Source organism: Vanellus vanellus (assembly GCF_965231255.1).
Source record: "Vanellus vanellus genome assembly, chromosome: 4".
Lineage (NCBI taxonomy): Eukaryota > Metazoa > Chordata > Aves > Charadriiformes > Charadriidae > Vanellus > Vanellus vanellus.
The window spans coordinates 74,583,153-74,610,703 of NC_138909.1; the positions used below are offsets into that span (position 1 = coordinate 74,583,153).

A 27,551-nucleotide genomic window follows, 5' to 3' on the forward strand; every position below is an offset into this window, starting at 1 on the left:
TAAAAAAAGTAGTCTGTCTCCCCGAGCCCTATCCAACAGCATTTTTAGAACATGACAAATGTACATTAGAGGGATTTGATTTACTGTAAATTGCAATTGCAGTACTGTTTTGCCTTTAGGTTGGGGGTTAGCACAGAGAGGGGAATGATACTTAACTTCTACAAAGTGTATTTGCGTAGGAAGTTAAGCGTGTTGTGTTCCCACACCTCCCAGTTTGCCAAGGAGATATACTCACCCCAGGATAGTGGGAAAGAGTGGTCTCATTTCATTCAAAAATGCAAAAAATAGTCATCTTGGTTGAGGGTAGCCTGTCACTTTGAATTTAGGACTTCTCCCTCCCAGTCAAGTATTTGGTATCAAAGGCTGGAACCAGAACCTACTACTTTGTCTGTCACTTCAGTTAAGCTGAAACAATTACATATTCAAAAAAGGCAGGCACATTACAATAAATACTTCCCCCCCGCCCCGCCCCGGGGCATAATATTTGGGGTGGTGTAGGGTGATTGTTGAAATAGAGACTTGCCAAATATTTCTCTAGCCAACTTTAGTCCTAGGCAAAAGGTTTTGTAGCAGAGTACAGACAGGTGTCAAAGAAACCCTTTTACAAGTTGGACAGTAAACAGCGTGGGTGTCTTTGAAAGTAAATCCACGTACCATCCATTCAGTACCACTCCAAGCCAAGAATGGTGGAATGCAACTATTTGAAAGCAACAAGGTGGTTCGTTTATCTGATCTGTAGCAGCAAAGGCTAAACCAGCGCTACTCCTGCATCACAGACTGTTCCAAGCTGAACAACCCCCATATATTCAGTTGGTTGAGCAGCTGCACGCCAGTGAAGATATCCATGAGAACTTTATTTGCAACATCTTGGGTTGGACTAGATGATCTTCAGAGGTCCTTACCCACACAAACCATTCTAAGATCTCACACAGATTGCCCAAAACTTGCCTGCTCCCTGTTAGGCTGCTCCCAGCGTCCAAACTGGCTTTGGAGGTGGGCAGCTGGAGAAGATTTACAGCATTCCTGTCAACCTCTAACAGGGCTCTATTACAGCCCTACCCCAAAATGTTCAGTAGTCACGCTGTACATGGTCAGTTCTAGCAGAAATCAAACTGTAGCACAACAGATGATACCAAATTAGATCAAAGGGCTAAACTCCAATTATCCTTGCTCTGTCTGTCTGCACGAGAATGAGTTTCAGGAGGAAATTCAGGAGGAACTGCCAATTTTGAGTTATCCTAAGCGACAGCATAGCACTGTGTTGGCCCTCAAGGAAATAGTGACTGGATTTCCATGCGATTCCATGGCTATGTTGGGAGCCCGGTAGCCATTATCAACTACACAAATATACAAATATTTGTTTCTTATGGATGATGACACTGATTTGGGTTTCCCACAATTAGGAGAGCATTTAAGGCAGCAGACCAGGCTAGAACATGCTTAAAATAAAAGTTTGCTGAGTCCTCCTCTAATGACATTAAAAAAACACCCCAAACTTGAGAATGTTGGTATATTTCAGACTTGGACTTGAGTCTTGTACAAAAGGAACTGATAAGAGGGTGCAACCTTTAAAATAGCATAAATTACCATAACCTTTAAAATAATTAGCTTTTCAAAGTATCTGTCTATGGCAATAGCTGCTACTACTGTTCATTTACTTATAGCTAAAAATACATGATTAATGATGTACTAAAAAGAAAAATAAACAATTTTTGCCATCCATGCAATTGTAAAGCTTTTGAAAACATTCAAAACCTGAAGATTAAAAGCAACTAAAAGTAATTTGGACTGAGTATGAACATTTAACAAAAAAAACTTTTTCCCCCATAAAAAAAATATAACATGTACGGGGGGATTAGTAAGGAGTTATTTCGTAATTAAGATTTTTAGAGTTACTCCATAGGTTTTAGATAGGACTCATTTCTATCCAGGCTGCCTTCAAGGGGACTCACTGTTTCAGAATTAAACAATATCTTCCCACCTGACTTCTACAATATACTTCTACGGTTCTGCTCTGTAAAGTTGCTTGTTAGGAATCCGTTGCTTATTCAACGCATTTTCCTGCTGAGACAGCTGTTTGTCTTGAATATACTATTTTAACGAAAATGTGACAAACAGCTATCGGACAAAGCTGGCTCATTTCTTCTTCACGATAGTCCCATGGGAGTGGTTAACTGAGGCAGAAAATCGTAGGACGGCTTTCTTCTCTGTGTTTATTTAAAACTCTAATCTGAAGATGTAATCTAAACCCTACTGAATATAGTTGGAGTACATGTGTTCAGCAGCTGCATTACCAAAGAGAAAAAAGAATCCAGCTTTATTTCCCATTGTTTGCTATATAGCAGATGTAATTAAAATAGTTTATGTAAAGAAGACAACTGGCAAATTGGACGTGTTTTCTCTGGATCTCGCAGACATTGAAAATTTTGTCCCTATTTTTGTGAGTAACATCACTTGGAGTCACCTCTGAAAAAAGAAACTCAGCTGCTCCTAACTTGATTATTTTGCAAATATAATAAAAAGTAAGATTTAACTAAAAGGATTAGAAATAAATATGAAGTGTTACATCAGAACATTCTCATAGAATTATAGAATGGTTTAGGTTGGAAAGGACCTTGAAGACTATCGAGTTCCAACCCCCCTGCCATGGGCAGGGACACCTCCCACTAGACCAGGTTGCCCAAGGCCACCTCCAGCCTGGCCTTGAACACCTCCAGGGATGGGGCCTCAACAACCTCTCTGGGCAACCTGGGCCAGTGCCTCACCACCCTCAAAGTAAACGATTTCTTCCTAATGTTTAATCTAAACCTGCCCTCTTTCAGTTTAAAGCCATTGCCCCTCGTCCTATCACTACATCACAGAAAAGAAGCAAAATCTCTAGAATCCTGCAACAAAGTACAGCGTTCAACTAATGTTTGGTTTTTTTCTTTTTCCCTCCCCACCCCATCAAAACCAGTGGAAATTTCAGATTCTGTTCCATCAACCCCACTGGCAAAGGAGGTGGCCAAGAGATTCTCTACGCCTGATGCTAACCCTGTGTCTACGGAACCAGCCTGGCTTGCGTTAGCCAAGAGGAAAGCAAAAGCCTGGAGTGACTGTCCACAGATCATAAAGTAAACTGTAAAATTGCACCTCTATTGCTGACTATTAATTGCTTTCTTTTTATTTATTCAACTTTTTACACATGACAAAACTGAAAATGCATGTATTGAAGGACTGAAAACTGAACTGATTACCATGTTGCTCTAGCTCACTGTAAAGTCTACTCAAGTCATATGTTCCATTGCTTTGACAAATAGCTAAATGAGGTCACAGCAAAAATTCAGAGCCAGACACTCTCAAAAATATAAGTATGCTCAGATACTGGATGTAAATTTTTGCGAGTATCATAAAAAGGGCCAGAACCTCAGTTCAGATGCTCCTTAAAATCTGTGGGTATTCGGTTATGGAATTTTAGATCTCTACACTTAAGTGGAGATCTCAGAAATTCTTTTTTCAACACTCTGGTGTTGAAAATTAAGGCAAGATGCATGTTCCCTTCTCTTATTCTTAATTTTTTTTTAAGTGTTAAACTGTATGAACTGTCAGTTCTACCTGCTATTTGAAAGCTTCTTCTGTAATGAAGAACTTTGGGAGACATCTTTCCACCTGCAAATGATAAGTAGAAAGATGGTACCATCCAAATGCTGAGGTAATTTCTTTCATCATAGGATTAATATGCTATGGCTATATTCCCTCATTCCTAGGAAGAAAACAATCCATCCTACTTCACAGAAAACACATTATTTAAACAAAAGTCAGAAAGTTCTCAGACAGAAGCCAGGGAGTCAGTGTTTCTTCTAGTCATTTAAGTGCATCACTGTCTGTGCTTGGCCATATTTAAGATGCATAGTGACAGTGATTGCAAATTACAGCGTTAAATCAGTCAATTGGAACTAAGATAAGTGAAACTATTCCTGTGCTCATGTAGCTGTAGAATTTGTCTCAGTAAGTTCCCACAGGAGTAAGACTTGCAGAACTGAAGTTAACGGGGAACTAAAAGCTAAGTCAGTGAGATGCTCAGGAGTTTTAACTCTGCGTTCTTCCTGATTTTACTCCATGTGCAACTTCAGGGAGTTCAGATGACTTCCTGTACTTTGACCAATACAGCCAGAACGCTTCAGAAAGAAGTTTACTTACCCCATCTCAGGTATCTGCTGTGGCAATTGAACGCTCCTTGTACGTAAAATAGAAATGTTCACCCCCTCCCTCTTCCAAAAAAAAAAAGTCCATAATGTAATAAAAACTTTACTATCCTCAACATCCCACAGAAATAGCTAGGTCTACATTTTAAAAAGTCACCTTAGTAAATAAATCTGTAACACACCCAAGTTTGTTTTACAAGGAAGTCTTCAACAAACTTGAACATCTCCTTCTTATAACCATAAGGCTCAAAGGAACCTTTAAGCCTACAACATCATAAAGGGAGACATTTTCATGAGAAGAAATTGCATCGTTATAGAATGATACCACATATGTTTCATGGAAGTATTTTAGCCAAACTGCTGTACGCAGCATGAGGAGTAGCACTTTAAATTATGCAGAAAGCAGAACGAAACCTGCTGTATCCTCCTGTCCCAAGAATCAAAAACGGCTCGTCAGCAAAAGTCACTATTGAACACACTATTTCCCACCAAGCAGAAAACAACGCTACAGTATCATGGTTACAATAGCACAAACACAATGAACATGGTAGATCGAGTAGATGTGCAGCAGCAAGAGGGGGTTTTTTGGGTCTCAAGCCATCGGTTTTGCTCAGTTTCATATTTAAAAACAGAATCGCTAAAGTAACTTTCTACCCTTAATATAAGTATTTAAAATATTTTATACAGAGATGGGGCAATGCTGCTCTCAAATGCTTGGGAAAAAAACCCCACTTAACGCCTTCAAAGTCAAACTTCTGCAAGCTTATTTGAAGAAAGAATTGGGCCCATAAATATTTTTGCTCTGTAGCACCATGAATTGGTGCTTCTTAAGTTAAATTTATGCTTTTTCTGAGTTTATAAGCTTGCAGTAGGTATTTGTAATTACAAGAACTAAACTGCCTGAAATCCATCTTTATGATTATTTCTTGGGAGAAGGAGCCAGGCAGAAACACAGAGAAGGTGAAGTAAATCAGGATTAAGGAATTAAAGATACCGGTATTCTGAAAAGCATAGCAAAATTAGGTGCTATTGTGCATGACAGAAGGATGCAATTTTCCAATACAATACATTTATAGCACATCGAATAGAGCTTTCATTAAGGATGGTCTTAATCTAAAGCTTCAAAGCAGAGATTTTTTTCAACCATAAAGGTATCTAGTGTAATAATGGAAACTGTATTATGTACAGTACTTGGTGGAAACATTTCTAAAGTGTACATGTTCAACAGTGACATTTCATGTTAAATTAACAAAAATTTGCACTAAAGACCAATGAAGTGAAGTGTTACTTTGCTTTAGCTTTGTTGCAACCATTTCTGATAAAGTGTTGGAAATCTGTAAAAATAAAACCAAAACATTACTACCGAGTTTAAAACAGCAAAAACGTTTTAAGAACCGAACAAACCACTATGTAGTATATTGTCTCAATTTTTTGTAACTTATACACACAAAATACCATTTCTTCTGACAAGGTTATATACGATTAACCTCTATGTTCATATAGTAATGTATAAAAACTATAAGATGTATAATTGTGGGGTATTTGTTGTGTACTTTTTTAATTTTTCAAATGTTTTAAAGTGCAATTGTTTATTATACTAATGTCATTTTAATTCTTATTAAACTATAACCCAGTCAAAATTATCTAATCAATAGTGTATGTACTGTGTGTCTCCTTTCCCTAACCGTGTACTCCAGGTTTGCTTTACAAATAGAACTTTCTACAGTGCTCAGGTGTCTTGCCTATGCATTTCTGCTAAAGATAAAACAGAGGAACCAGATGTGATGAAACAACGTAGCCAGTGCAACTTATACTCTACTTTTTATTCAAGGTGTTTGAATTCAAAGTAGATGGCTCATCAGAGAGATTGAGATAATAGTTTCCACTATAGTTCTTTTAGAAGACTCATGATCAGGAAGATGCTCTCAGTTAAGTGTACTTTTGTCACTGTAAATGCTTGATTCACATTACTAAGACCACTGGTAATTCCTTTCAAGGTGTTAAAGACGACCAAAACCAATTTACACAACCCTTTATTAATAGCTCTCTGTAAAGACACTGGATAGAGCATTCATTCAAATCTCTTAAAAACTGATTTGACAATAGTTGATTTGAGCAGTGCATACTTCATCTTGGAACTCATAATGTACCCGTCATTGACATTTAAGACATATACACATGTAAGTACATTCTCCACTTGAGAATACAAGAAGTAACTCCCACTGACTTCAACAGAGTTGAAGTATATGCTTGGCTGAACTGAAGCCACAGGGGGACCCAGGCTCGTGAAAGACGAACTATTCAGTTTATACAAACTACAGTAAACAGGTCACTACTACCAGGTATGTGCAATGCGGGCTACGTCCTCAGAAATTACATTAAAAGTTAGATTCAAAAAAGGACTTGGGTTACCTTGCCAGGGCACAGAAACCTCGTCAGACTAGACAAACACCAGTCTGATGCAGGGAAGAGCAAGGCACAGGCTAGGAAGGAACCTCAGGGCACAGGCTGGGCTGGACTCAGAGAGAGGAACACATTCCTCCCTCAGGGAGACAAGCGTGTTATTCCAAGCTGCAGAGTATGGCACTTTACCACAGTTTCTCCCAATCCTGCAAGTGTTTAAAGCCAAACTGCTGACTTTCATTTTCTTACTACGCAGGTCACACAGCACAACGTTCAAATCCAAACCATCTGACACATGAACCGGAGCTGGGAAATGAGGGAGGGACAGCGAAACTTCTGGCTGGGTGCTGAGCAGCCATCCTCCTTCAGTCGGTACAGCAAGTCAACAAACATCACTTTACCTACTCTGGGCACTGCCTGGTGCAAAATGCTACCCGAAAAGTCTACAAAGAGCACCTCTTGCCCACAGTAAAATAGGCAGAGAGTTAGAGAGCACCTCTGAGTTCTTAGTTTACAAATGTAAACAATAAAAAGGAAGCAGCCTAACATCTTAACTGTTCTTTTTTTCCTGTTATATACAAATCTAGGCAATAAACATAATCATTTCTACAGCCAACAACAAGCTTTGTTCCCCATACTACAGGGGAAGAGAAAACCTCTCCTGGAAGCTTATCTACTCCTTCTGCTGTTCCAGTCTTGGCATTCAGGATCCACACTTTGCCATCTGTAGATACTGCTGCCAAAAGAATTTTGTTCTTTAAGTCATCGCTTTGGAAAACGAATGGTGTTCCATATACACTTGAAGTGGCTTCAAATTTCCACAGTAAATTACCCTCCATATTACAACAGTAGATAAAGCAATCATGGGAGCCAAAAAATATTTCTTGCTTAGTTAAACTTGAGATGCATGGAGATGAAAACACCGGTCCGTTAGTAGAAAACTGCCAAACCTACAGAAAGAACATAACCACCCATTACCAAAGGTTGTTCACATTATCAGTCTGACAGTAACTGTAATTTTTGAATAGACTAGTTGATGACGGGAGAGCATTTTATTTCAAGAGCATACTAGGTTTCAGTGAGGGCTGGTACATACTTGTCAAATTACGAGTTGAGTTTTACACACAGAGTAAACGATAAAAGACATAAAATAGATGTGCAAGAGTTACTACCTTCTGTGAGGCCTATGTAAAGATGGCCAACTTGGGAAAAGAATACTCTTGGGCTGTTGTACCACAATTAGTAATGAACTTCGACAATTCTGTTAACATGCCATTCTTTGCCAAAAAGGCAAATATTCCTTTTGTAATACAGATTTCCTCTGCTCATGCTAATGACGTGCAGAACCCTCCTCAAGAGACTATCAGTTCTGTGACACTGCTGCAAGCAGACAGAGAGCAGGGCATGGGCTAACACATATTTTATAACCAGAAAAGGCTTAGCAATTGCCATGTATACTGCCTCTCAGGCAAATAAACAAAATCAGTGTCAGTTAACACCAGATACATACCACATTAATCTCTGAGGAATTTAAATTATTCTCATTTAATTCAATGTGAATGTGGACACCTATTTTGTCAGAATTATGATTTGGCATATCTCTGCTGCGATGTCAATATTTTTTGATAAATGCATAAACATTCGAAGAAACCTTTAATTCTAAACAGCCACCATCTTACAGAAGAGATGGCTTTAAACATGCTTAAAAAACTCCAGAAACAAAACCGTATCATTTCATTTGCTGGTACTACTCTTGATCATTTACTTTAGCTGTAAGCTCTGAACTAGAAATTCATTCAGCAACTTCATTAAGCAATTTGAGAGTTTTCAGTTTATTTGTGGTTTTGCCACGAACTACATGGACTACCCTAGGCAAACACTTTTTTTTACTTTTTCCTCTCTATGACAATGAATAGACACGTCTATTTGGTTCACAAAAAGGTGTATGTTAATCACTAAACCTCAGAAAACGGTATTAATAAAGCATCTTGTTCAGGGGTTTGTGACGAACATACAAAAACCCCACCAACACCACTTTTACCTTTTCTCCAGAGTGAGAGTAACAATATAAGTTTCCATCCACACATCCAACACAAACGTACTTCTCATTGCAGTGAGGAGAGGAGAAGAGTGGCTTTCCCAGGAAGCTTTTCCAAATCTTATTCCCCGTTACCTGTAAATGACAGTGTGGATATTTGATGGTTAACACATCTGTAAAAAGCTGCACAAAACAACCCTTCCTTCACAGCTTGACCAGCCCTTGAGAATTGGCGGGAAAAAAAAAGCAACACAAAACCCAGAAAACAAACCCCAACAAAACCCAAAAGCAAAGCAAAGCAGGCTTCTCCATTCCAGAATGCACATCAGAAGCAAAACTACTCTTCAAGTCTTATTCCAACAAAATGTTTAGTGTTTTCCCTGGATACTCAATACCACCCTTCTCATCCTCCTCCAAGGCAAAATAATAATAGTGTAGTAGTAGTTTTAATAAATGACAGATTCATTTTTTATTTCATTCCCAGCTCGTCAGTATGTGATGAAGACCAACGAAGGAGAGGTGAGGATATCTTGAAAGCAGTCATATTGATTATGTCAAATACTATAAATACTGTAGGAAATGCTGCAACCCACAATCTATGATTGTCACAATAAGCCCCTAACATAGCCTGCATATTCCTATTTTTATAAATAATTGCTTGGAGTTACAGCTGGGTTTCTCAACTACCTCTTACTCAGGAAAAAAAAAAAAACAATCTGTTTTTGCTTAACCACAGCCCACTAGAGCTGCAAAACCATACACTGGTCTTCTAACAGGAGGTTGGGTATTACTGAGGAACCTTGTGGTGGGTGGGAGGTAAAGATTGTTAGGACTGATGCTCTGGGTTGTGTGAGTAGAAAAACAGGAACAGCTGCTCTAAGTGACTGTTCCTTTTATCAGGCAAGACCAGCTGTAAGCCAACAATGCTTCAGAAAACTATGAAATTGCTCCACAACTATCAAGCATGCCATTTCCCCTGTGCAGAGAACAGAACAGCAGTCCAAGATTAAGGGGGACAGTTCTTTCAGTGACTACAAGGAGGAAGACAGTAAGAGGAATGAAAGGGCTTCTTTCTCTATTCTGTTCTGATTTCAGTAACTTCTGTGCATTTTTTTTTTTTTTTCGAATCCTGCTGTCAAGGGGGGGGGGGGGGGGGGGAATCTACAGACATGCACTCACTTACTAGTTTAACTGATAAGGTAGTATATGGGAATGGGAAGACACTGATTCCAACTTTGGCCTACAGTCAGCATGTAAATTCAAGCAAGTCACTTCAGTTCTCTATCACCAGATAGCTCTCTGAAATGCAGGAATTATTATGGTAACCTTGTGTATAATAAGGCCCTCAAGTGAAAAATATCTTATGGTAACATATGATCACCTAGTTCCTTTCATCAGGAGAGCAATCAACTTCAGAAACGCATTTTTGGTTTCATTTAAATTTGAGATTGGGATCAAAGACAAGTAAGCAAAGGTACGTACTGGGTTTACAGCCAATAATAGTCCTCCTAGAGTAGCAACATAAAGATGATGTGGAAAAGAACTTAGACAAGGAGATGAAAACACAGCTCCACCTTCACAATGCAACTTCCATATACATGCCTTTTTCTGTAAGTACAAGAAAAAAAAGAGGAATACAAAATTTTACAATTGGAGTTGAAGTATATCATGTTTACAAAGACCTTTGAATATCAAAGCTTATCAAACAGTGCATTTACTCAGCAAATACTCGTTAAGAAGTAAAGATATAATCTACATGCTATTATATCAACACATATGCTGTTGGCTACTTTCTTTTTAAGTAAATAAAAGAAATTCAGCTAATTATCAGGCAGTATCAGCCCCTCTTATTCTACGTGTCCCTTCAACTACTCTTTTAGAATGTAAGATTCTCTCTCCACCATTAATCCATAGTTTTATTTCTAGCTAGGCACCCTGTTCTGAAACACCTACAGAGAATTTAATAACCAAGAAACTTAAGATTTGGTTTCAAACAGGACTAGCAGCACAAGAACCACAGCTGAGAACACCACTGAAACTACTTACTACCACATAATCCTAACCCCACTTCAAGCAGGCTTAATTATTTCAAAAGTGTAATTGTGGACTCCTGAGAATAGTAACATCAGTGGGTCTTCATGTGGCGTGCTACAAATAGATGTGCACAGTTAGGTATTTATTCTTCTATACATAAAAGTTAGTCAGTGTTCTTACATAAATATCCAAAGCATACACATGTTGGTCATGCGATCCTATGTAGACTAGTCCACTGGAAGGATCTACAACTGCAGAGCTTTTCACGGTATCTTCTGTGATAAAAGTCCAGTGTACTTCTCCATCGCTGCTTTGAAGCACATACACTAAGCCATCGTAACAACCTGTGTGAAATAAAACATAACAGGGGAAAAAAGGATAATGAATATTTGTATTTACAGTGTGATTTATGCTGCTACCTGCATCACTGCTGGAAAGAAATAAGATGACTCACGAGGTACAGTTTCAAAACATTTTCCAAAGCCCCTCCTCTTCCTTTAGCTCAAAGTCTTTGCTGATAGTTCATACATTCAAAGTTGATTGCTCTGTGTTCTTTCCAGGTTACATTTAGAATATACTTATTTCACCGTCTTTCTATCAAATTTTACAGTAAGAATATCAGAACACATGGAGAGTTGCCGAAAAGGGAGAATAATGGTTTTTTAGTTAACTGTTTCCCTAATCTTCCTTTCTGAAAACAAAGATGCTGAAAGAAGAAAGTCTGTATATTTTCTAATGAAAACTGAACTGTAGTTCTAGAAACTCCTTCAGTTTTAATGAAACATTCCATTTTGTTATCAGAGTAAATAGCAATCAAAATACTAGCAAAAAGATGGTAACATTAGCTTTGCATAAAAAAAACCTCACCACCTGGACATCAGTGCTAACCAGTGATATACATGTATTAGCTAAAAAGATAACACTAAGATGAATAATGGCAACTCCGTTGACAACGGATATGACAAAATCAAAAAACAATCCAAACATGTCCTTTACATTTCCAAAAAGAAGAGTCAAAGGAGATATTTAAACGCTGTGAAAAATAGTCTGAGGCACCAAGTAATAACTTCTACCTCTATCAAATTTTAAGGACATTTTAGGGCTGTATTACCTTTCCATACTTTTAAAATAGTTTAAAGATCACACCTTAATCAACCACTAAAAAGAAACCATACCCATTGACTATTCCTTAATAAGGCGTTATTAATAAATTGGCATATAATGAACAACAAGTGTGTATGTTACATAAGCTCCATCACTGGTTATCATGAAACTTAATTCTTCCTTCTGTTTCTGTATTACAGTAAATTAGTTCTGAAGCAGATATGGAAGTTTCCAGGTAAGCGTAGATGGAGAGCATTCAGAGGTAAGAAATAAGATTCTCTGTCATTCCCCTTGTATTTAGCCGAAAAAAAGAATTTAAAATGAAAGCTGAAACAAAAGACATACCAACAACAATGAAATTTCCACACTTAGATATGCAGGCAGAAGATTCAATACGATCTCCAAGGTTCTTCTCCCATTTTATTCCTCCTGAATCTAGATCAATCGCCTGCATTGCATGAGAGTGAGAGCCAACATATACAGATGCAGATACTTCTTCTTCAGATGGTATTATAACCAGTGGTGATGCATCAACACATTTTCTTGTATTTGACTTCCATCTTATGCACAATGCCAACTCTGCCGTTGTTACATCACGACATTCTGCATGGATTTGCTGTACAGAGCAACAGTCGGTTTTATTTGCCTTGTTCGTAATTGTTAAAATTCTGTTCTCCATTCCATACCCTTGTGCGTGGCTTTTCATTATACTTGGAGTCACTAAATGCAGAAAGGATGGTTGCTGTAGCTGTTCCACTCCTACCTGTACAGTATTACTGGGCTGCATAAAAGACTCGGTGAAATTCATAGGAAAAACATGATTTCCTCTGCTTAGCACAATAAATGAAATTAACCCTGAAGCAACCTTGAGACCTCTTTCAGATTTCAGTTTAATATATTTTCCATGGAGTTCTTCTCCACCGTTCCCACTTAATTTTCTTTTCACAACATTATCATAATTCATTAATGGGTCTTCATCTGGAAACAGAATTTTAAGAATATGTCTATAAACCTCTTCAATTGAGCGGCTGAGAATAACTTCGAGTAGTCCAGGCACAGCTTTGCCTACTAGCATCTCAATTTCATCATAAAATCGTACAGCCTTTAAGGAATCTCCACCACTGTACAGAAATACTGCATCTTTAGAAATTCCAGTGGAATCACCTGGGAGACCCAGAACAGACTAGAGAAAAGAAGAAGGAAAGAGGTAACAGTCAATGGGTGTTAACACCATGTCACACACACGAAAACTCAAGTTGGGTAAAATCTACCTGAATACCCAGAAATCCCACTAAAAATCAACAACTGAGGAAACCCACTAATCAGCAAAAAATCACATGAAACATTTTAGTGCCAACAGAGGAAGTGATGGAACAAGAGTTGGGGAGGAACAGGGAAACAGGGAGATACTAGTTCTGTACTACAAAATGTTTTGCTCAATTCAAATTCTGCAGTCTAAGGAATTAAAGCAAATCTGTATTTTTATTGGCCATTTTCAATCTCAATACCATTTATCAATGACAACTTTGTAGATAAAACATTGATGCCTTTTGATAAAATTTGTTTTATTAATAAAACTTATATAAACTGGTATCTTTTACGTCTGAATTATTTAAGTAACCTACTTATCTACCTACTTTTGAAGCTATAAACCCTTCAATTCATGACCGATTTTGGATTTGGCATTGTTACTACAACAAACAGCAATTACTATGTCTCCTCTCACTGTACTCCCTGCTTGTTAAGTCTGGGTGTGAAGTCCAAATCTTGTTTTGGAAGCCACCTTCCACTGTCCATAATCTAGAGCACATCCCATCCCTTTGGGTTATCATTTCTAGAGCCACCAATAGTAGCACAGGCAAATTATGTTACTAATTTTACTACATTTCCTTGTTCAAGTCCTAGCCACAGCAAATCCTACTTTCAGGTGAAACCTGGAAGTCTGTCTTTGGGGAAAAAAAAAAAAGTAATCCTGTTCAGCATCACATTTCAGTACCTTGAAAAACAAGTCTTTAGCACAGAAATTTAGAAACAATACAGACAGTCCAAGAGACAATTATGCAACTCTGCCATCTATTTGAAAAAAGACTCTTCAATTCATAATTATCTTGAGAAATAAGAAACTCTACTAACACAGTAGCTATTTTGTACAAAGTTTCCACGTCCCAGTTCCTTGTTTCCCTTAGGGATACCTTCTTTGGCATGTGAAGCAGTATTCAAAAAGCTACTGTCAGGTTACGTCCTTCCTACGCTACCCGCTTACGCCTCATAGTCTGCAGTTTTATCTGATAGAGAAATATAAATGACTCCCTCTTGGCCACTGCAGAGCAACTATATTTAAGTATTAAGTGAACAGAAAGAGCTGTACCACTTAAATCTATAGGCAGCTAGAATGTTCTGGTTGCATTAGTCATACTTCTTAAAACTGTTTAATTCCTGACACATGTATAATGATCCACTTGCAAAGATAAAAAGGCAGCTCAAAATACTACCTTCCATAAATACTGCAATCTTTCCCACAATTCCTCTGCGTCACTCAGCTTACTGTCACGCCTTCTGGAGTTTAGATGGTTCTGGTAAATCTTGTTCAGTTCAGATATATCAACTTTGCCTTTGTAGAAAATAAAGTATGATTTTTTTTTCATTGCTTTTTTAGCATTTACGCTTCCAAAACTTGCTCTGCCCAAACAGTAACTCTATTCTTGTACACACTTCCTCATTCAAACTCAACTGCACCTGTATTTTTTTTAGCCAGTCAATCAACAACACTTAGCAGAACCCAATAAGGTTTTTGAAAATTTACCCTAGCCTCCCCACATAACTCCCACCTGATCTTTCCACAGCTGGAGTCATGGTTCTGTTGCAGACTGCAACAGCAATGACTGAGGAAATAAATGTGCAGTGTTAACACTAAATTGATTTTACTAAATTGATCTGACTCTTGAATGAAACACTATCAAGAAAACATAATACACGGTCATCATTTCCTACTAGGAGTTAGTTTAATCTATGTATTTAAAAAGCATGAATCAAGTACTGGGTTTTGGTAAATTCAAGAAAAAAAAAAAAGGAATAGAGACCATTAAAATAAGTGGCAAGGGTAGTTAACAGTTTCATTTACCATGTGATGTTAAAGGCAAAGCTTTAATCAGTACAAGCTCATCAGGGACTGCATGAGCTGGTAGACGTTTCTGGAGTTCTTTAAGCGTTTCTCTCTTTTCTAAATCATCTTTGGGTACAACAAACAGGATAAGTTTTTCCTGCTGATACCAGGTTACTGCACAAGCTTCTACCTGACAAAGATCTTCAGCAGCCTGTAATTAAAAAATATTAGTCTTGCTTTGAAATGCAGTTCATCAATAGAGTAAAAGGAGTAAAAATCACAATTTAAAAGTACGCATTTAAAATTTGCATTTGATTCACATTCCTACAAAACATCCTATGAAATACATTCTCTTGTAGCTAGTTTGTACTTCTTCACATAAAAACGAACTCAGAGATATATGCATTATTTGCCTAAATGCCATGAATGCATATAATCCATGAGTCCGACATTCAGTCTTGCAGAACAATCCCTATACAAGCATTGCAGTGCAACATTCAGTACTTTCCAGGTGTCTATACAGTTCTCAATTCTGCTGGAAGAAAACATAAAATAAAACAAAACAGATTTCCAAGAACTCCGAACCAAACCCCTCCCTAAATTATGTGACTTCGTTTTTGACAATACACCCTCCCAATTTCTTTAAGACTCCTAAAAGTCATCTGAAGATGAGTAAATATCCATTTCTGCTGATAAAGATGTGTTCCTTACCCTGCTCTTTTATACTGACACACTCTAATCACTAGATGTTATATTACCTGCTGCAAACATTCCATGTTAAAACGTTTGCCGTGACGCTTAATCTGATTGTCTTTCCGACCCAAGAAGAACAACTTTGCATTCTGCACTCTTACAAAATCCCCTGTTTCTCTCATTGTGCCCAGGGGTACAGTCACTTCATCATCAAGAAAGCAGACTCGTTCTTCACCTCCTACACAAGAAAAGATTGTCGTCACATATATTACATGGCTAATTGTCAATTAAAATTTTAAGGAGTATTTTATCAAATTCTCCTAAACTCTAACAAGCATTATAAGAAGTACTAAAAGATTATCAATGTTTAAACTTCTGCAATGTACAAACTGGGGTATGCAGTTAATTCTGTTATTACACAGAAAGTACTTCAACTGAGAATGTCAAAATGCAAGCAGAAAAAAAAGTCAATATAACAAAAGCACAGTCTGCGGATAAAATTATGGTAATTTCCTGTTCATCATTCCAACAACCTAAAATACCATCAGAAGGTTCCCAGCCCAATGGGAACTTAAAATGCTGTATTAATTTGTATATCAGAGGCAGATGCCAAGTAAAATCATCAATGTATTATTAAAACTCAAGCAATTAAGAAAAGCATCTTAGAAGAATAAGAAATATAAAATAACCTATAAATATTTGTCCCTCGCCTTCTAGAACTGCAGAACCGTTGGTATCTCTGACCTCAACTTTTGTTCCAAGGAGCGGTGATCCCAAAGGTATAGGGAAATCAGTTCTAAATGTAATAAAGAGAGAAACAGTAAAAATCTTTCCCTTCTGAACACAAAGCAACTGTTCCAGAAATGAGTTAGCATACAGTCTTTTAAAGGATTGGTATTAGAACAAAAGTAGATGCTTGGGGCTTCTTTCTACAAATGTTTCCTCTTTAAAAACATCTCAATTTGTTCAAAATTAGAAACCTCATCAGTGTGCATGGGTTTCACTATCATATAGCAAAAAGCACAGAATTATAGAAAATAAGGCTTGAGCGGACCCTGAAATATCCTGAGAGTTTCAGCCAGTTTTTAAGTCCCCCACATTGAAACTTCCATCAAGTCAACCAATTTAAACACACATAACTGCTTTCTAATTCATTCTTTCCCTGTCCTACCTAATTTGAGCTTTTATTCTATTTTACTACTGATGTTGTGGCAACAAGTACAGTAGACTCAGAAAGACTGAAATAAAAGAAACTGTAATTTCAATGTCATGTATCTATTACAGACGACTTCTGTTGAGCTGCAGACCAACTCCTTCCTCTCCCTTCATTCTCTAGCCTCTCGATGGGAGTAGAGCATAATGTATTTTCTTCAGTAAAGCAAAATTTAAAAAGCAAAGTAACTTTAAATAACTTTGGTAATTTCTGAAGTTAGGCATGGGTTCCAGTTCAATTTCTATCGTAAAATATCATATTTTAACCTAACAGTTCTTGTTCAACTCCTGTTGATTAGACTGTTGAAACTTCTCCGTTTATCTGATCAGCCAATGAATTCTTTATCTCAAGTTGACCACAAAGCAGACAAATTTCTGCCAATTAAGAATCTTCTCCTCCTTTTCCTTCCTCTGGTCAGCTTCAAAATATAATTACTTGACAAATAGCTATGAGAAAGCACCCCAGATATTCCACGTGTCTGTCCTATACCACGGGAAAATCCTAACAAAAAGACAAAACCAAAAAAGAGTAGAATTTAACATCACCAAAAAAAAAAACAACCCAAGATTTCTGCATATACCACAGAACAGCAAAAATAAAAGACAAACAATACCTCATTTGGCCATTATTATTACGAAGTTTGGGATTAGACATTTAATTTTGCCAAACTACCTAAATAACAGAGGGGTGCAGACCACTAAGGCACTAACTTTGTGCTGATTTTTTTCATTTTCTAATGTTCTCTAGAAACTCTGCCAGTTTTTATCATTCAGCTATCAAAAATAAAAGCCCACTATACTCCAAGTGTCCTACCAATACTAAGAAATTAAAAAGACATAAAATGGTCTGACCTGGTTTTGTTGTATCTGGGGCTGCTTTCTGCAAAGGAACCCTAATTCCCTTTGCAATGAGGCTTACAGGGAACAGGATCTGAGGTGAAGGGTGGGAGACAACAGTCAGGCACTATTAAGAGTTCCATCATTCTAACTGCACATCAGTTAGGACTGAAGAATAACACATTATCTCTGGAGCACAGAAACTTTTGAAAAAAAAAAACCAACAGTTTCTCTAGGACAAGGTAATGTTTGAACTCAGAGAAACGAGAATGAAAATGAGTTTTGCATGAGAATTTAGTAACACTTTCTGGCCATCCACCATGTTCAGTCTTCAAGGGTTTAAGTACCAGGTTAATATATTGCATCATTTGTCCAAAACATCGCATTTCACAGGACACGTCTAACTCAAGTCACATGTATAATTACCATGCCAGGGAATAATCACACATTTCAGAGAGCAAATGAAACACGGAACTAACTGGAAGTACTTTTCATGACCTTGACACTCCTGCAACTCTCTTTATAAACTACAATGAACAAAAAACCAGCCAGTAATTGAGTGAAAGTGGCAGAGTTCTAAATGATGAAAAGAAAGGACATCTGGAACTCCAAGTAAAATTACTGTGAGACCTTGGGTGAGCCACTTTGGACAAATTTCTGTCATCCACACCAGTCAAGTAATATCAGTGGGACCATTTGCTGAATAGTATATTATGCAATAGCAGAAAAAAAACCACTACTTAGACTCCACTTAATCGATTATTTGTGGGATTTTAAAAACTGTAGGGAAAAGCATGGTAGCAGTAAGAAACATACGTACACCTACTTTACATTTGAAAGTAATCTTTGAGCATTTTTAGTTAAAATAAGTAAATCTCAGAATTAACATTCTAAACTAGAGAGAGCTAAGCTACGAGTATATCTTTGTTCCGAGGCTATGATTGAGAGTTACAGAGCCCCATTTCTTTACTCTCACTGGCAGCTGTGTTAGCTTTCTGCCCTGTGAACATGCGAGATCTCACTGGAAAAGCCTCATGACGAGCAAGAGTCTGGCTAACTGAATTTACTAGCAAACTGGGTAGGAGCCATTTGCCTGCAGGAGTGCAACACTGATTCAATAGCGCCACATAGTCAGACAGCACACCCTGGACCAGGCTAGTCCAGGTTCAGCATGTGGAATCACAGGCTGGAATGAGGAAGAGGTCTAGATACAGGCATGACAAAAACAGCGACAGTCACAACACATTATGTGAAACAACGGGTCTACAAGTACACAGAATTTCAGACTGCAGTTCTGTCGTTCAAGAATCTCTCATCAACAGCCTTTACTTGAGGGGGGCTGTATTAAAGCAAGAGATAATCGATTAGTCTCTTTTTACATAAAAATCAAATGTAACTTGTGCCAGCATAAACACTTATGAGGACTCAGTAGCCCTGGAAACAAGAGACCGAGGTTCTATTTCTAGCGATTTTCATCATTCATGCCATGCCATGCAAACAGCGCATTTTCTTACCTAAAATGAGCGCTAAAAACCTCTCCAGGAATCTTGTAGCAAGTGGCCCAGCTTGAAACTTCAGTAATACCATACAGATTAAAAATACTTGTTTTGTTCTCCTTGTGCTTCCAACTTTTCAAGAGATTCAGTACGGGAAATGCTTCACCACCAAGGGCTAAGACACGAAGTGAAGTGTTTGCAGACAACACTGTTGATTTAATAATGTGAGATCCAAACCTTCTGAGAAGTGTTGGTGTTGCCTGTATGATATATATTAAAAAAAAAAAAACCAACCAAAAACAAAACAGTAAGAGAAAGACCTGTTATATTTTTTTCAGTATATGCATAAACCTCTTCCTGCTTTATCATATCCACTGCATACCTATATTGTGGATGTACTTAACAATCTATGTATAGTAGATGGCATCAACCATCAGATACAAGTATAGATCATGCTGGTATTTTGTGAGATTTTGTTTCTTATGTGAAGCCTTAATGAGTGTTATTAGCACCTAACTATGTTTTTCTGCTAAGTTTCTTCTTTACTTAGATGTGTTATGGGTTCCCTGTTGTGTCTCAGCTATTACCTAAAGTGTGTGCACATTAATTCTTATGTTAATTACTTTGAAACAGAAAGCAGCAAGGACAGTATTCTCTTGATGTTACTGTTGGAGCCTTTTTTCCCTTCATTCCAGCATATTACAGCTAAAATATACATCTGATTAACCTGCATATGGAACATTTAAAGACCTTTACGTAACACTAAAAACTCCTAGGATGCCAGACTCTGGGTTGTTCCTGATTTGTGCAAATATAACAGTTTACAAAGATTAGTTTTCTGAAAGTTTTCACATCCCACTCTAAAATGAACTGACAAGAAAAGAAAAAAAAAAAAACAAAAAACAAAAAGAAACAAGACAATGATTAAAAAAATCACAAAAATAAACTTTTCTTAGAAACACATCCCAAATACCTTCATTCACGAAATTTCGCCTTTGTCTACTAACACGCTTAAAACGTATCTTAAAAAGTCTTTAAAAACATCCTTTAAAAATCTTGCTAATAGAGATTAATATCAGATTTTTTTTTTCCTAAAAGTGAGCTAAACTGATCAAGAAACTTGAATATGATAGGAAAATCTACACCATTGAGATTTATAGCAATCATAATAAATAAGAGCAGAGAATAAAGTTACAAAATATTTGTAACTAGTGGACTTTTTCTGCTGTGGAATCTTCAGCTAACTACTCACAAATCTTCAATTTACACCCTACAATCTCAACCACCACCATTTATCCAAAGGAAAAGGAAATCTCAGCAAAAACTTCAGAATTATAACACTAATGACAAAGCAAGGCTTAGGGGTTGATTTATCACAATTAATAGACATAATCAAAGACATATGCATTTTGTTCAAAGTCAGTTACAAGTGAGATCCACTTCCAGCAACTCTTCCCCCTACACCCTGATTTAAGTTTCTATACTCAATTAATAGTTCTATGAAATACCTTGTTACAGTACAAGGCAAAGGGCTAGGCTTATTAAGCTATGCTGGACGCTCATAACTTCAAGTAAATTTTCAAAAAATGAACTTTAAAGCTATTAAAATTGAGATCATATAGGACATGATGTATCCCAAGACATAAGGAGCACACAAAGCCTCATATAAGCAGGTGGCCTGAAAACCTAAGTGTTGCTGTGGAATCAATTATTCTCTTGTTCTCGTTATTGTAAAAACAACATTTCAACACCCTATAAATGGTACTGGTTTAGTAGTTGTATTTTTAGCATAAAGATTAACATTAAAACATTAACATTAAAAAAAGCATTTATGAGGAAAGGCTCTAAGATCAAGCCCATCAAAAAGTGCTAAAAAGGTCTATAACAGGTTACTCCATTACCAGATTCTTCAGAACCAACTGCCTAATTAACAGAATAATTTAATTAATTCTTAAGAATTAATGGTTTCTTAAGATGAATGTCAGTTTTATCTTCAGTTCATTGTTTTCTGCCACAAAATGTTTGAGGCTTCAATCAAATTAGCATGAGTTATGCTTTCAAGGAAGAATGCTCCTACTCCGTTATCGTTAGCATCTAGACTGATGGAAAAGTAGTGCACATTAGCAAAGGTGAGAAGCAAGACACTGAAGATGCTTATCTTAGGTGTTGCCTACCTGCAGCACTGTCACACGGTGATGGTGAAATAGAGCAGCAGACAGCTCCACGGGCATCATTTTAATAGTGTTTGGTACTACAAGGATAGAGGCTCCACTTGTCAGAGCAATGAACAATTCAACCACAGATGGGTCAAATGTTAGAGGAGAAGCCAGGAATAGCACATCATCCTGTGTGATCTCAAATATGGACCTAAAATAAGAAAGCTAGGAATTACAAATCTGATGCTTGTTGATCAAACAAACAAACAAAAAAAAACCTGGAAGAGCAGCATGCAAGAAATGTGTTTCAGCAAAGCTAAGGACTTAAGGGCTGCTCTGAATATACAGGCCAGACAATTTGAGCAAGAGCTTCTCCATCAAGGCTGCAACTATTCATTAAACTAATGAGGTCCTTTACAAAAATATCCACCATGTTACATTGCAGTACAGTACACTGAAGGGCATATTTCAACTAATAGGGGAAAAGAAAGAGGAAAAAAGAAAAAAAAAAGAAAAAAGAGCTAAGAGAAGAGAGTAGAAGAAAAAAGAGAAGAAGATAGTAGAGAAGAAGAGGTGGTATTTTTCATAATAGGGTTTTTAAAAAGTATTAAATGAAACAGAAAGAAGCCCAGTTAGCCAAAAAGGAATTAGGACTTAAAAACTACAGAAAAAACTAAATATAACCTTGAATGAATAATGAACTGTTATCTGTTTCTTCTAAGCCACAAGCCAGAGTACAATATGTAACAGCAACAGCAAATTATTTGAAGTTCACGCCTCAAAAATTCAGATAAAGCATGATTTAAACTTTAAAAATAACATTTAGAGAAACAAAATTTTACATTACACTATTTAGAAACAACAGAAACTAACACAACAAAATCTGAAAAGGCAGGAAAGGAGGAAGAAGTGAACCAGTGTTAGCAAAAACCCAATCTACACTCCTCTTGAGTATTAAAAGAAAAAAAAGTCCCTAAATGACAAATTTGTAAAAGCATTTAAAAAGAAAACTGGAAACCACACTTACTTAAGATGCTGAATATTTGGCACTATACATTTATGAGGCACTCTGACTATTTTGGGGATCCCTGTAGTTCCTGATGTATGCAAGACGTATGCTAAAGAGTATTTCTGGCCAACGTCCATGTATCTTCCTTCTGATGTTTTTACTTTGGTTTGATCTGGGCAAACAGTATATCCCGGCTGTGAGTTACCCATAGCTTTGAAAGGTTCGTATTTACTTTTCACATCATCTACTTGTGAATTTAAATCAGCATTGCTCGAGCTCATTTGGAAGAGAGTTAAACCAATATGTTCTATTGTGGAAGAACTGTGGTAAAACCAACCAACATGAGACATCTGGAATTTCTGTAAGAGAAAATAAACAATTTAAACAGCAGAAATCTAGACGCACTGCTATTGTTCTACTGTACGCAACGAAATATGAAACAGCCTTTCATACAAATAAGCTGCGATTTTTCATCCCTCTACTTTTGGAGGACAGTTTTAAGCTCATGTATTTTTATATATTAAATATGAGTGAACACAGACTTTATAAATGAGATATAAACAATTCTCTGAGCAAATAATGAAAAGGAAGGGAAAATACACAAAAGAATTCTGCAGAAGACAAAGAACTCTGAATTATAACTGGATGGTCCAATCTTGTCTATTCCCTTTGCAATGACTGAGGGCACAAGATTTGGAAGGAGTTGGACAAAGGTAAATCAAAGATTTAAATGCAGGAGTTATTTTCAACGATTGCAAAGATTTCCAACTCTCAACCTTGACAAATGGAGAAACAAGTCTTCCAATGCCAGTGCCCTACGAGCTTGCCTGGGCAGCACTGTCATAGGAAAGTCAGCTTTTTATTTTTTTTTTAAACAGGGGGAGAAGCACTTTGTACTTCTAATTTTGAAGATAGAATCATAGAATTTCTGGGGTTGGAGGGGACCTTTAAGATCATCAAGTCCAACCATTAACCTAACCTGACAAAACCACTTCTAAACCATGTCCCCAAGTACCACATCTCCCCTTTTTTTAAACACCTCCAGGGATGGCAAATCGACCACCTCCCCGGGCAGCCTATTCCAATATTTAATAACCCTTTCAGTGAAAAAATGTTTTCTAATATCCAATCTAACCCTCGTCTGACATAACTTGAACCCATTTCCTCTCGTCCTATCACTTGTCACCATGGAGAAGAGGTCAGCCCCCACTACGCTACACCCTCCTTTCAGGTAGTTGTAGAGGGTGATAAGGTCTCCCCTCAGCCTCCTTTTCTCCAGATTAAACAACCCCAGTCCTTCATAAGACGTGTCCTCCAAATCCCTCACCAGCTTTGTTGCCCTTCTCTGGACACGCTCCAACACCTCAATGTCCTTCTTGTAGTGAGGGGCCCAAAACTGAACGCACTACTCGAGGTGGGGCCTCACCAGTGCCGAGAACAGGGGGTGATCACTTCCTTAGTCCTGCTCACCACACTGATGCAGGCCAGGATGTCATTGGCCTTTTTGGCCACCTGGGCACACTGCTGGCTCACATTCAGCCGGCTGTCCACCAACACCCCCAGGCCCTTTTCTGCCGGGCAGCTTTCAAGCCACTCCGCCCCAAGCCTGCAGCACTGAAAGACAACCTTTTGACATGAAGGAACAAAATAACCCCACCCAAGCTTATTAAAACAGAATACAACTTGAATAGTTACACATTTCTAAATTGTATTTTAATGCTTCCTGTAGAAGCCTGAACACTTACATTTATTTTATCATTCTCAACAAGAATATATTGAAGATTGCTTTTCTTCATGAAGTAAGCAGATAACATTGGTGGTGCATCTGGATCAATAGGACAATAGGCAGCTGGAACTTGAAGGACTCTAGCAAGACAAAAATGTTTTAAATGTATTGAAAAACAATTAAGAAAACCCTCCTGAATTTCACTAACCTTTCTTCTATACTACAATTAGTTCCCAGAGCCAGAAAATGTAGTCATAACATGACTTTTAAAGATTTTGTTAGAAATAAAATAGGAGGCAAATTATATTCAGTGTTGCCTTTTGGTATTTTACAGCAAGGAGAAAGATTAAAGCTAGATGAAAACACTCAAAATTCTTCCTGGCCAAGCAGGTTGGTGATGACAAAGGTACCGCTGACATCAACAGCACCATGTTTTAAAAGCTTCTGCTGTTGACTAGGAACATAAATATACGCTTTTCATTTATACATATACAACACGTATAAACATATTTTAACAAAACACTGAAAGTCTGCATACTGAAAACACTGTCTGTTCTCGTTGGTCTGAAGAACCCAGCATAAGAAAATCTGAGCACGTACTGGAATTTCTTCCCTAATAAACAAACAGAGGAACAAGAAGTATCATTCTGCTCTCATTCACTGCACTTTTACATTGTAGTGCATCCTCAACAGTTGTTCACTGCAATCCCCCCCTCTAGTGGCTCCATTTGCTAAAGACAAGCACTTAAATTTAACGCCACAAAAAGCCAAGATGAATTAAGTGGCGACCAAAATATGAACGGTTCCCGTAGATCTTCACATTTCTAAGGCTGGGTTCTCACATACAATTAGTTATATTTCCTCTTTGTGCAAATGATTTATCACTGCAGTATGACAAGATCCAGAACAAAGACTTGCAAACCACAGCATTCTGCATACTTCAACGGCCGCTGGAATCGGTAAGCACCTAAGCCTGCACTGCATCATATATAGTAGTTAATTACTCAGCAACGATAGCTGTAAGATTCAAAATGCCTCAGTAGTTTCCAGTGACACAGCAAAATAAAACGGTGTTGCTGCGCAGGTTGGAAGGGACCTCAGGATGCCTAGGCTAACCTCCTGCTCAAGCAGGCACAGCTGTGAGACCAGACCGGGTTGTTTGGGACTTTATCCAGTTAGGTCTTGGAAACCTGCAGGGATGGTGCCTGCACAACACCTCTGGGCAACCTGCTCCACTGTTGGACTGCGGAAAAAGTGCTTCTTAATCAGTGAGAAAGTTCCTTAGCACTTCTGGGTTTATGATTACAGCACTTGCTCACCTCACTGAAATCTTCATAGTCAACTGTGATATATCTTACACTGTTGTGTATTTTAGGTGCAGGGTGACAACAGGAAAACACCAAGACAGGTGATTCCCCTAAGAAGCACCACTGCTGCTGTATACATCAGCTGGAAAAAATATGCTTGCGTTGCTGCGATTCTATACTACGTTATAAATGCAATGGATATAAAAGATACATTTATAAAGAATACAAACATTAGAATTCATCAGCAGATGTAGGATTTTTAAAAATACTGAATTAACATGAGTGTTGAGATCAGAAATATTTCAATTCCCTATCCATTAAATAATCAATGTCACTTCAGTGCTGCATTGCTCATTACTTTTTTCTACAGTATTTGTAATGGAACTGTAACTGTATACTCAATTGGCTTAAAGCATGATATTTGTTTCCAGTGCTTTTTTTTCCCTAGCAAGACAAGAATACATTAAAAAACCTGCATACTCCTCTTTTTTGTATATATACATTTATTCCGCTAGATCACCTCCATTTTTAAACAAGCACAACACAGATACTAGTAATTAATTTTTTTAATTTCTATAAATATTTTTAATCATACACTTTTAAAAAAATAGACAGTTCCATACAGTTTAGATCAATGAATTTAAGAATCAAAAGAACTTTAGCAATGGCTTTTCAAAACATTGTAATACTGCCATGTTTTTTCTTAAAGAATGCAAGACTCCAATGCCTCTTGACCATATTACTATGGTATTACTGCATTTTTGTTGATATTAAAACTGAAAATTTACTTTTATAGAGATGACCCTTAAAAAAACAACACAGATTGCAAGTATTCAAACCGTTACCCCAAGATCCAAGACGGTAAGTTTATTCCTGGATAGCAGTAAAGGCCTATTTCACATTTCCCTTGCCGATCACAGTGCTTTTGAAGGAAAGCTGTTAGTTCTGTAGCAAGCTTAACCACCGCCGCATATGTGTAGAAAGTTGGAGGTTTGTCATTGCATTCATCATACCAAACTGCTTTTCTATCAGAGTACAGGCTAGCTGCCTGATTCACCAGTTCCTGAAGAGTCATCTCAGCTGCGTATCTTCAGTTCCCCTGAAAGATTAACACACCAGACTGCATTGTCATCTCCTCACTTTTAATACTTCAGTCAAATTATCAAAGTACACAAAATACTACCAAGTAGGAAAAAAGACACTTGGCAGAAAAGGCATAATACTCTATCGTTTACCATGGGTCTCATCCTAGGGCCCAGGATACAGCAATTCACTAAGACTTCATTACGCAGAAGTAGTTTGATCTTCACTATTACACCTTTATTTTTAAAGCTGGTCACAACTGAGTTAATAACTTCATTACCACAACTTAATTAATAATGGTGAAATGCAAATCTTTCCTTTGCAAGCAGAAAGCCCAACACATCGATTGCCAAGGCTTGCAGGGTATTGCCCGTGCTGGCATACGTCTCTGCCCTGCGGGGCCCTCCTATCACAGAACGGTCGCGGCTGGAAGGGACCTTTGGAGACCACCCAGTCCACCCCCCCTGCCAGAGCAGTTACACCTACAGCAGGCTGGACAGGAACGAATCCAGGCGGGTTTTGAATATCTCCAGAGAAGGAGACTCCACCATCTCTCTGGGCAGCCTGTTCCAGTGCTCTGCCACCCTCAAATTAAAGAAATTCTTCCTCATGTTGAGACGGAATTTCCTGTGTTCCAGTTTGTGCCCGTACCGGCTGACCGGGTTCCAGTCACGCCCGCACCGGCTGACCGAGCCGCAGACCGGAGGCCTCCGGACTAAGGCCAGGGTCAGGCCTCCGCCGCGGTGGCAGTCCCGAGGGAGGGCAGGCGGCTCCTCCGCACCTCCGACACGGTCAAGGTCCACCCACCCCCCCCCAAGCCTGGCCGCTCCCGGACCCCACGGTGGGGGCTCGGGACAACGGCGGCGCCGCGCACGTCCCCACCTGAGACAGCACCTCCCGGCCCCCTCCTTCGCTCCGCCTCCACCTAGCAACGGAAAGTCAGCGCTCCTGATTGGTGGGACGGTGTTCGCCCTGCCCGACTCGGCAGTAAAATGACCTCTCACTGGTCGGCGGTCGGTCGCGCTCTTTAGACATCATACGAGCTGCGCCGGGGTCGGCCGGTGGCCTGCGTGAGCCGGCGCCATTTTCTCCTGAGGATGAGGGGAACAGTGGGCGCGCTGGAGCCCTCCCAGCCCTCCTCAGCTCCCCCGCAGCGCTTCTTCAGG

General features: G+C 38.3%; 2 protein-coding genes across 2 annotated transcripts in view; one reads left to right on the forward strand and one right to left on the reverse strand.

The window, feature by feature from the left end:
* Nucleotides 1-3,117, forward strand: part of CRACD (capping protein inhibiting regulator of actin dynamics) — a gene marked incomplete at its 3' end in the record, with an annotated part of 75,048 nt that extends 71,931 nt beyond the window's left edge. Inside the window, exon 10 of the mRNA XM_082482829.1 lies at nt 2,957-3,117. Within this exon, the coding sequence (XP_082338955.1) occupies nt 2,957-3,117 (161 nt within the window). The remainder of the gene's footprint in view (nt 1-2,956) is intronic.
* Nucleotides 3,118-6,043: 2,926 nt separating this feature from the next.
* AASDH (aminoadipate-semialdehyde dehydrogenase) lies at nt 6,044-27,273 on the reverse strand. The gene is made up of 15 exons (XM_082482272.1): nt 26,872-27,273; nt 26,148-26,401; nt 24,015-24,135; nt 22,288-22,628; nt 21,279-21,471; nt 19,123-19,364; nt 16,249-16,355; nt 15,625-15,797; nt 14,885-15,077; nt 14,256-14,374; nt 12,109-12,946; nt 10,840-11,003; nt 10,108-10,233; nt 8,629-8,760; nt 6,044-7,537 (listed from the first exon to the last, which is right to left on the reverse strand). The coding sequence occupies exons 2-15, from the start codon at nt 26,375-26,377 to the stop codon at nt 7,130-7,132; spliced, it is 3,387 nt and encodes a 1,128-aa protein (XP_082338398.1). The 5' UTR covers nt 26,378-26,401; nt 26,872-27,273; the 3' UTR covers nt 6,044-7,129.
* Between the last annotated feature and the right edge of the window lie 278 nt (nt 27,274-27,551).

What these genes read in the sequence shown, in the direction of transcription:
- AASDH (XM_082482272.1), bottom strand. Translation starts at nt 26,377, where the DNA reads ATGACTCTTCAGGAACTGGTGAATCAGGCAGCTAGCCTGTACTCTGAT. An exon ending in TTACCGTCTTGGATCTTGGG is followed by an intron (nt 24,136 to 26,147) that starts GTAACGGTTTGA and finishes TTGTCTTGCTAG; the next exon opens with AGTCCTTCAAGTTCCAGCTG. An exon ending in TTGAGAATGATAAAATAAAT is followed by an intron (nt 22,629 to 24,014) that starts GTAAGTGTTCAG and finishes TTTCTCTTACAG; the next exon opens with AAATTCCAGATGTCTCATGT.